The sequence below is a fragment of the Oculina patagonica genome, unplaced genomic scaffold, assembly GCF_052425735.1.
Source record: "Oculina patagonica isolate OP01 unplaced genomic scaffold, crgOcupat unplaced481, whole genome shotgun sequence".
NCBI lineage: Eukaryota > Metazoa > Cnidaria > Anthozoa > Scleractinia > Oculinidae > Oculina > Oculina patagonica.
Genome location: NW_027558342.1, coordinates 171 through 11,383, shown reverse-complemented (window position 1 = coordinate 11,383; position 11,213 = coordinate 171). Strand labels below are relative to the sequence as shown.

At 37.9% G+C, this 11,213-nt stretch overlaps 1 protein-coding gene across 1 annotated transcript; it reads right to left on the bottom strand.

Moving 5' to 3' along the window:
* Positions 1 to 634: 634 nt before the first annotated feature.
* On the bottom strand, positions 635 to 9,024 carry LOC144640794 (glycerol-3-phosphate acyltransferase 4-like). The gene is made up of 6 exons (XM_078499865.1): positions 8,890 to 9,024; positions 8,522 to 8,567; positions 6,682 to 6,806; positions 5,940 to 5,982; positions 1,737 to 1,791; positions 635 to 917 (listed from the first exon to the last, which is right to left on the bottom strand). The coding sequence occupies exons 1-6, from the start codon at positions 9,019 to 9,021 to the stop codon at positions 848 to 850; spliced, it is 471 nt and encodes a 156-aa protein (XP_078355991.1). The 5' UTR covers positions 9,022 to 9,024; the 3' UTR covers positions 635 to 847.
* Positions 9,025 to 11,213: the final 2,189 nt, after the last annotated feature.

The following is an 11,213-nucleotide window of genomic DNA, read 5'->3' as shown; positions in this document are numbered from 1 at the left end:
CGACAGGTAGGTAACTTCATATGGCAAAATACATACCTACATTTATTTCATGTCACAAAAAATACAACCAATTAGAAAGCCACTTTTGTGTGCTTTATGTAATTATATAAACTGCATTATTTTGATCTGTACTGAAAGATACAGACTGCCAGCATTTCACCCATCAATATATGGCCCAAGTGCGAAGTACACACTCAGATATAACTTGAAGTTCTGTAAGAACTGGTTTTCCAAGATCAAGCTGATCGTCAGCTCATTATTTTAACTTCTTGTTCCTGCTTCTCTGACCTCTTCAATTAATTCTGTTTTATAGCAGAGCTCCCCAGTGGTCCTAAGGGCTGCAGAGTGGAGCCCCATAATGGCATGGAAAAGGGACAATCATGCATGCATAGAAATACGAAACCTATGCATTTTTTTCGTGGTCATCATGGCAAGCAGCATCACTCGCGGGCGCATGCGTACATCACGCAGCATGGCGGCCTTATTCCAGTTATAAACATACCAGTACTTCCTGGCATAATGAAAAATAAAAGGTTAACGATATTGAACATATCCATATGGTCAACTAACAGCTGTCAAAGCAAGGTATCCACTGACCAGTATCACATGACCATACCGCGGGCTTGGTGTCGAACTCAACGAGGTCGTGTGTTTTTTTTTAAAATGACTGCTGACCAGTTTATGGTTTTGCCGTTGGATTGTGGGCTCAAATCTGTCTCTGTCTTTGGTAAGTAAATTCAGTTTTACATGAAGGGCAGAGTGAATAACCAGGGAGCTCCACTTTTAGGCTTGGCTAAATCTATTTATTTAATAAATAGATTTATAATAAACTTAGCGCACAGGAAACTTACCTCATGGGAAACAAAATGATGTATCTTACAAAAAAGCCTAACATCCACATGACGGTTAACTTGGGACTACAAAGAAAACACGAGAACCAAGTTGATACACGTCAGTCTTTTTAAATTCCAATATTGATTCTCCTTTAATTAGTTATTCTCATCAGCTCCTACTTTTAATTGAATGTGCACAATGATGTACTGTTTATCCCGGAACGATATTGGAAGTTTAAAAGGATTAATAGAAAAATGACAAACGAATGTTGTACTTCTCAGAGTTTTTGTCATCCAGTTCCCAGTTATAGAGCTTCAGCAACATGCACTCTTTTTACAATACTGCACAGTCAAACTTCTCCTTACTGACACCCCCTTAAGTCTACACTGTCAGTGGACAGTTCCCTTAGTCCCAGAGAGACTAGAGTTCCTATAATCTCTGTCCAATAATACAGGGTTCATACCCTTTTTCACAAGCCATTTTCCAGTTCTTTTCCACGACTTTTCAAGGACTCAGATTGATTTTCCAGGACTTCAATTAACCCTTCCACTTTCAAGATCTTAAATGATATTATTTCTCCCCTTTAATACTGTATGCCATACTGTACATTCCTAAGTTCTGAGAATTTAGCTGTTTAACTTGAGTTTAACAGATTTTTAGAACTTTCCAGGACTGGTAGTCTTTTTCCAGGACATTCCAGTCCTGGAAAGTGCCACTGCAATAAAATTCCAGGACTTTCCAGGTTTTCCAGGACCTGTACGAACCCTGATAATAGCTGGGACACTCTGCTCAGTCTCTTGTTCTTTGCACTAATAAAAGCGGTTTGACTGTACTAATATGCTTTGTAATTATAACACAAGATTAATGTAGAAAAATTTTAGTCTTCAAACTTAAATGTTTACCTGATGTAGTGGTAGTTCTCATTGGTCCTAGTGAGAAGATTCCAAGATTCTAATTCTAAAATTAAAGAAAGTTAATATCAAAATGTCAGACAAAAAGATATTATAATATTATAAGTTACCAGACAAGTGTTATTTTTCCTTTTTTTAGGCGAGGACGTAGTCTCGAGCCTAATGTTATCATGTTAGTATAAAGCGATTTTGGATTCTTCGTGTTAAGATGTGATGATTCGAACCGAAGAGGACTGGTAACTAAGACCATGGTTTGAGATTTGTTGGCGTCCGCCATCTTGGAGTGTTCGGTCGAGCATGTGAGATTTTTTCGCAGCCAGCAGCCTTGACTCGATTAGTAGCTGATATTTTTTTCGCTCACTTGCAAACGTTTTGTGATATCAAAGTACACAAAAACGTTATCGACACACCTATAAGTCGAGGGACTAAACTATTTGTGATTTGAACTACTGCCTGGCGACATTGTATAAACCTGAGCTTCAACTGAAGACGAGAAGTGCAGAAGACGTACTGGGTCAACTGCAGCTGAGGTGAGCTATCTAAAGTTTATTTTGCTTGTACTTTATTGAATACCGTAGTGTTGGAATAACATAATTGTCAAAGTATTTATTTAATGGAAATAACGATTTTAAAAGTGAAATGTCTGCCAGATGTTGTTATTTTTAATTTGATAAAATTTATAGATCAGAAAGCTCATTCGCAATCCCTTTTGTCGACAGAACGTTTTCACTCTTACTACTAGGTCAGATTTGAACATTGATTTTAATAGTGGTGTACAAAGCAGCAGTAAATCTATATTAACAAATGATTGTAAAATATGGATACAAACAAACTTATTTCAGGCTTTACCACTGATAACAGAACTACAATTGATCATATATTTATACAAATCTAAATAAATCAAGAGTCCAAACTGGTGTTCTAGAGACACACCTCAGTGACCTTAAAGCTGTGTGGTTAACAGCCAAAAAAGAGTATATACATTTATTTTTGTAGGCTACGATAACTAGTAAATGATTTAAGAAAGATATTATGTACATGTAGAAGGATGTGTTTCAGAAAAAAGAAAAATTAAAGCGAATTAGGTAACTACTTATGTTGCATTAAATTGTTGAAGTTAATAAGTCTTGGTGTCTAAACAAATATGGGTGGTGGACAAAACACTGACCCCCAGTCCATGGACTACCCCCATGGACTACCCAAATGGACTACCTAAAATGGACTACCCCTTAAAAATGGACTACCCCTTAAAGTACTATTCCGAGTGTGTACTACTTACTGAGCTGTTGTTATACGCACATAATTTGCACTTACTTCGGTTACTTTCGACAACTCTAGCCGCCATTTTGAATGAATTACACTATACATCTGCTGACCTCAAAAAGCGAAGACTCATGCCCAGAATCGGCACTATTTTTTCCTCAGGATCTGTCTGCCTATCGGTTCTGTTCTCCTCGCTGCGCTGCCAAAGTTATTCATTCAAAAATTTTCTCTGGCCACCAAATGTTTAAGATTCGCCTCAAGCAACTATCTGATACTATTAAAAAAGTTTGGATCTTCTGTAGTGCAGTGCAGTGCCTGTTTTGTCTGTCTCTATGAGTCCAAAGATTGATTGCTTGATTTGAGTCTACACTTTCGTGATCAGCGGATGTTCATTTAGTATAATATATTCAAAATGGCGGCTAGAGGGATACGTACGGCTTGAAAATAAACAAGGTAAGACGTAAGTGCAAATTATGTGCGTATAACAACAGCTCAGTAAAGTGGTACACACTCGGAATAGTACTTTAAGGGTAGTCCATTTTTTAGGGGTAGTCCATTTTAGGTAGTCCATTTGGGTAGTCCATGGGGGGTAGTCCATGGACTGGGGGTCAGTGTTTTGTCCACCACCACAAATATGTGTTAAAACAATTATTAATTTTTTCAACTATTGATTCTTTCTTTCATTATGTTTACAGAACAGAAATAAAAACAACAACAACAACAGAAAACATCCAAGATACAGTTTTCAAAGAATCCACTGATTGCTGTGCTTTGTCCTAATTGCTTCAATATGTTTAATCTGCACTTTGTCAAGAAGCACCATGAATGTGTGAATGTAGCTATTGCATTGGAACTGGTTATAATTGGCCTCTATAATTTCTGCCTCTATGCAATATGTATATAATAAAAAGCCCAATCCTCACTATGAATGGCAGATATATTTTAAGCAAAACACAGCGAAAACCATGTAGCAATAACACCAAAGTAAAAAAACGGTGTAAAACATCTCTGGATTTACTACTGAAAGACCCTCAATACAAATTCATCACTGGCAAACCACTGTATCAACTCTACTTCCTAGTCTCCACTTGTACTGTATCAAAATTTTGGACTTATTGGACTTGCTTGCATCACAGATTGTACAGATAGTGCAAACAACTATCAGCCCCATTTAAATTTAACAAGAGTCAATCAAGATATTATATCAACTTTTCTTCTTGGAAACTTGTACTTCCTTGCACTGTGTTTTGTAAATGATATTAAGTGTTTCGACCTACTGGACAAAGGGTACGTTACAGATTGTACAGTCAGTGCAACTGTCAGCTATATTTAAACAAGAGGCAATCTAGAACATTATTGCAAGACAATATTTTTATGCCAAACTCGTGGAAGTTTCCTTGCTGTCTAGTACAGTTACAAAATATGTTGCATTCCATTGTCAAAAGTCGTGATAAAAGACATCATATTAGAATTGTACAAATTAAATTGCCAATTTTGTGATCAAAGCAGCTTATTATTTGCCTTTTATTATTAACGTTGGTTACAGACTAACCATACCTTGGAATGTACAACTTAAAACACCACTGGAAGACAACGTGCTGTATTTTAAAATTCTGTTTACCTGACAAACCCATTTTCCCTCCTTTATAGCAAATGACCCAGTGTCTCAACTTTCGACTTAGAGCGAGGAGCCCAAAAAGGTGACCACTTTTAATGTATTCATATTCTTTCTTGCAGATTTTATCCAATCAGAAGCTCGTCACAGCTTCTCATTGGAAAACGGCTGCATGAAAGAATGTGAATTTCTTAAAAGTGGTCACAAATTAAATGTGGGTGCTGTAAATCGCACTTTAATCAACGATATCAATTTCGGCGTTCAATTACTTGGATATCTTTTGGACTCACAATTTTACTCAATAGACATTTTTGGCTTTGACAGTGTACCATTTCAAACGACATGATGCTGCCCAGAGGACTTGTTTTTTTTTTAAAACAAGTAAAAAAAAACTAAAACTATCTGAATACCAAGAGCATTTGTTTGAATTTGAAAGAAGTGATTCTCAAGAGTGATGCCACATTGTCTGAAAAGGGACAACAAACAAACAAAGCCCAAAAGGCCTATTCTCAGTTCTTTGTCTGGAATTTTTAACATACTGACAAGTTTGCTTAACTGGAACGTCCTCGCCTTAGTATGCATTGCATACCGGTTATTTGTTATGTTTATTGTATTAATGTATAGTGCTTTGGGTGCAAATAAATATTCATAAAAGTGAAAAATTAATATTACATTGAATAACATAAAGGAGCACTGCATTTGCATTGACTAAAAACCCAGCAAAAAGTGTACATACCGTATTTATTCGATTAAGCGCCCAACCTCGAATAAGCGCCCACCCTTTAGGTAGGAAAAGTTAATAAGCACTCAGCATAGAATAAGCGCCCACCCCTACCTGACTAATAGAAAAACCCTATGAACACACATGAGGAGTGTTGATTATTATTGAAATTGCGATTGAAATCGACTAAGTACTACTAAAAGGCTTGCGCGAAGACCGAGTTTTCTGGAAAAACTTTCAATAGACAGTTAAAGTTTTGCATTGGTACATCTTCACGTTTCATTATTATTCATTGTTATGTTGCAAAATAAAGTAACCAGTTGCTAAAAATGGTGAAAATGTAATAAGCGCCCAGCCTCGAATAAGCGCGCAGGGCAGTAAATCGAATAAATACGGTAAATGGAATCATAAAAGTAATGGTCTTGTTTTGTTCAAAAATTAGGAACATTTAATTAATACTAGTGCCCTAAAGCAATCTTAGGGGTGTAATAATGAGTTACATGTATGCATGAATAAGGTTTTGATGGACAGACTTTTTTAAGTTCAGCCCTGGCGCAATAGAAGCCACAGGTAACTGAGAACATACACTACATACCTTCTGCAGAGAAGCACTTGGTTACCTCATCATCTATGATGGCCTGTACATAGAAGAAATATAACATCAGTTCTCAACTCAAATGTTATTACAAGAGGACTAGCACCCAAATGGTTAGTGCGCTGGACTCTGCCAGGGTAGTAATGGCAAATTTAATGCTGGGGGGTAACCCTGCAATGGACTACTGAATATTACATCCAAGGGGGGGGGGGGGGGGGGTTGGCGGTCAATAGAAGGAGCCACGGTAGTGTTGATCAAAATATGTTTTTAAGTTAAAAAGTCACAATAAAGCAACATTTAGCCCTGTTCAGTACTATCATCCAGTAGAGATGGGCTTATATCAAGGGGCTTATAACCAGATGTATTTTTTTGTTCTCAGGTGGATGGACCTATCACCAGGGGGGCTTGGCCTATAACTGGAATTTTACAGTACCAGACCAATGTTGTCCTTGTTCACTGAACAGTGTCTTCAATGAGTAACACCCACTCCCCCCTCCCCCCACCCACATTAATTTTGTACACGTGACCAGAGAGCATCACTAATCACGATAGTACTTTTGTTCAAAGATCACAGGAAATAAATTCTTTCTTTCACGATTCACGGCAATTAAAAATAGGTGTTCATGTTTCACGGAAAACCCCCTTTCCGACCCTCTGCCAATCTTAAACAACTTGCAAACAAAATCCATTTGGACTGCATAAGAGGTACATTGAAGAGCGGCGGCCACATACATTTACCTACCTCAACCCCATTAACACAGAACCCAATGGTATCACCCATGTGGAATTCTCGCTGAAAGGTTCCAAATGATCTGTTCCTGGGTAGGTTACCCTTTGCTAGCTTTGCTACACGGGTTTTGTCAATGACTAAAAATGGAACAAGAATGGCACTATTAAATGTTTATTTTATCCAGTCTGTATCTAGCCAACAAAACATAAATGAACTCATAAGAACCTGCAACTGCTACAAGTACTACAGTAGGCAATGATATCCTTGCACCAGGTTATATTTTTTCATAACCTAGATTAATCTCTTCCAACAGGTCTGAAGTTAACACTCTTAAAAACAATTTAATAAAAACAATTTGGGTCATTGTGAAGAACAGCTCCCCGTTACCGACCGTCGGTCGACTGTCGGTCAACTGTCGGCTGACAATCGGCCATTTGTCGTCTGTCTGACGGACGTTTGTCAGCTGACTGTCAGATGTCTGTCAACCGACAACCTGCTGACAGGTTTTGGCTTAGATGTCGGCCAACTGTCGGCCGACAGACGGCCGAAAGGCGGTTACAGGGAGCTGTTCTTCACAATTACCACAATTTGAACTCATTAGAAAGAAATCCCAAATAATAATTATTTGGGATTTGTAAAGTTCTAATTATTAGAACTTTCAAATGGTATTATGTGATTGTAAGAGTATTACATTCAGGTTGAAACTCATTTAACCTTCAAGAAAACCAATAGTTCATAGGTTACCTAACATGTCTAAATTATGTGCCAACCATTTGGATCAATCTGCAGAGTATGTTTTCATTGTGCATGCTAGCTAGGATCTTCACACATTTCCAAATTCCTTGGGAAATCATTATTGAAAGCCAAGCCGAAATGCATTAATTTGTCTGCCTGATCTTTTTGGGGCTTTGTCATGGATTTTAACAGATTTTTGAACACCCGGCCAAAACATGTATTCTGTCGTAGGAAATTTAAAATAATGGTCCATTTTCATTAACAATTGCTATATAAGAGCACTGAAACTGTTAACAAGCGTCTTTGGCTGCGTATAGCTAGGATGAAAATGGATTTCAACTTGAAAAATTAAAGCTAAACTTTTCATGTTGTTTCTGAGCGACTCCAGAAATCGATATATATAGATAGCTGTGGTGTGATTTCTCTCCGCAAATTATAGTTATATTGTTCTTTAGATGTTCAAAGCAGTAAGTTAATGTTTTTACAGGGAAAATGTCTGGCAGACTGTTATGATTTTTTTTCCCTTAAAAGGACATGCGTCCAACAAAGTCACCATTTCGATCGGACAAAACAAAAGTGCCTGTGAGGTCGGACATCATAATAACAGTACTGCTCGATAAGTGAACCTGCTAATGTAATGCACTGTCAAGGCAGAACATTGGTGTTTGCACTGGAAAGCAAAAATGGTTGTGGTCAGCAAGTGTCAGATGTCCGACTGGTTTTTGCAGCCCTGCGCTTTTGTTACTTCTTAGGATCTCTCCCAACACCCCCTACCCATCTACAGTACCTGCCCCTGGAAGAGATGCCAGACAAGTGCATCTTTACATATCCTCTTTTGTGGACATCTCTTCCAAAAATATGGGCAAAAAAATCTCTAAGGGTATAGTTTTTGAGCCTTTTCAATTCATGTGTGAGGGATCAACAAAAAAGAAACTGAATATACAATTAAGCACGGTGCAGTTCATATCTCTCATATTAAGAGGAAAGTTACAATTTGGTTGCACTAACAGACATCACTGAAAAAGGTCAGCACATGGAATTGGTTATTAGAGCTTTCATTATACGTTATGTACAACAGATCTTGTTGTGTTTTCTCGGTATACGAACGGTACTTTACCATTTGATCTGACTCCTTGCTTTGACTGAATTGTTTGCCTTCCAAACTAAAAGAAAAAGCACATCAGACAAATCTATAACAATTACATTGTGTTTGATGCATAAACAATTGGGCAGCGCGCGGGCACCAGCCTCAAAACTTAGAAAATAAATTTAAATTGTTTAAGCTATACATGAAACTCGTATAAGATCAGATAAACACTCCGGTTCTCTTTGCGTTTAACGATTGTGTGCAAAATTGCGGCGATCAAAACCTTAAGTGGTATCACTGAGTTAGAACAGGTCCTTACAAATAGCGGTACTGTACAAATAATCTTCGATTCTATGGACAATTAGCGAACGATTTGCAACATCGTAATTAAAGCTTACCTCAAATACTTTGTATAAAGTGGCTAAATAAAGATTTCTGATTCCAAACGAAAACCCCAAAGACGCAGGAATGGCCATAAACAGGATTATAAAGGCCAAATAGCACGCTAGAAAGATCATCCATATCGCCATTTTGATTTCTTCGCTGTTGATCGAATAACCGCTGACAAGATACCTGTTTTGTGTTCGATTACCCACAATTCCACTGGCTGGCATAAGGCAAAAATTTCCCGGGAAATTTGAGGGAGGAAGGCCTTTTTTGAAACAAAAAGTCCAGTTTTCAGTTTCTAAAAGTTTTCTGCAGACTTTTACTTTCAGATCTTTATGACAATCGTATTTTGGCTAGCAGTAGGGCAAAAATTTCCCGGGAATTTGAACGAGGAAGGCGTTTTCCGAGACTGGAAGTAAAGTTTTCGTTTTTTAAAGTTTTCTGCGGACTTTGACTTCCAGGTATTGTGAAATTAAAAACGGCTTCTGCATGGCTTTCCAGCACAGCTAAAACTCTCAGCACTAATGAAAAAAGAATCATTGCACTTCTCACAATATTCAGCCGGGAGGTGAAAAAACCAGGGAACCAAGTGATTTTTTGTTTTTGTTTTGTTTTTTAACTGGACGCGACCTTTGCAATATGTTTTAGCATGCATTTCAATTGTGTTACAGTTTTTTGTATGCGTGCTATAATATAATGATCACAGATGGTAAATAAGAGGGTCCTGAAGGGGGGTACCAAATCCCATTTCCCAGCCCAAATTTTGCCCAAATCCCATTTCCCAGCCTATTTTTTGTCTAAATCCCATCCAGGATTCCCAGCAGTGAAATTCCCAGTGTGTGGAATATCTGGTCTCAAAAAATTATATCTGTGTTGTTTTTTATTGTTTTAAATGTAGTACACTCCCTGAACTTTCCCTTCTGTGCCCTATATAGGGATTGAACCCAGGCGCAGGAAGAACAAGTCCAGAGTAACTTGCAATGAAATCCGTCCTCTAAATCCCCCCCCCCCTCTTACAAAAAAGGGGGGAACCAAACCATATTCCACAGCACCACGCACGCGCAAAGAAGATAAATTCAAAAATTTAGTATTTGTGGATTTAGTACCTATTCTTTTATTACGGCTTTAGACAAAGGTTACAATATTTTTTCTTGCAGATCGCGCGCTTTAGTCGCATAGTTGAATTTTTCATTTTAGCAAACTATTTTTACCCTAAGGCACATGTTACATGTAAGAAACGCCACACGTCTCTGTCCTTTTTCATTGGTTTGATTTTTAAAAGAATGCACATGCAAGTTATCCTAGACTTTCTTTTTGCACCTGGGTTGCAGAAGGGATATATAGTTCAAGGACTGGTCTATCCAAAACCATGTTCTGCTAGTTATTATCATTTGTCTTGTAGAGAATAATAGAATTTTTTAGTAGCTTTAACTAAAGCTATCAAGTTTTTATCCTGTACCTACCACTACCCTGACTGACAGAACTTGCTGTCACTTCTTTTAAATATTCCATTTGTGCCGATCCTCAGTCATAGCTGTTCCGCTGAGTAACTTTATCACTTACACGAAAATTGATGGAGACTTGATGGACACTCGTGCAGTGCGATCGTTTTGTTTCAGAGTTTTCGGCGTTTTAACTATTCAGTGCCGGACTTTAAGAACATAACATTATAGAGCGCAAAATATGCTGGTTTACGTAGTCATGTACTGACACGCTTCCCATTCCCATTTTTTGTTTCTGAATCCCAGTCCCATTTTCCCAGTGAAAACATAGGCAAATCCCAGTCAAAATAGGCAAATCCCAGTTCCCATTTTACCCCTTCAGGACCCTCAAGTAAAGATTTGAGATTTTTGATAGGACCGTTTTCAAGTCACTCTATATTGCCAGCCGGTGAAAATGATAAAGGACATAAGAATACTCATTTTTGATCAGGTGTTAAATTTATTCCTGATCAATGGCCGTTTTTATACTAGGGACGTGTTACCCGTCCGGACGAGCTTCAGCAAAAATTTTGTTGTTCGTCTGGTTATGCGTCTCTAGTATAAAGACGGACACAAGAAGAGTTTTTTTTCGTTATCCGTCTTTCAAGACGCATTTAATTTCGAAAAGTAGCTCGTCTGGTTGCGTAACTCTTCTTGAGCCCGTCTTTATACTGGAGACATAACCAGACGAACAACAAAATTTTTGCCGAAGCTCGTCCAGACGGGTAACACGTCTCTAGTATAAAAACGGCCAATCCAAATTACCCGTGTAATTAGAATTGCAACTGAGGCAGTGTATCATACCCTCTTAAACCATCAACAATATAGAATGAGACCGCAAACAAAGAGAGTTC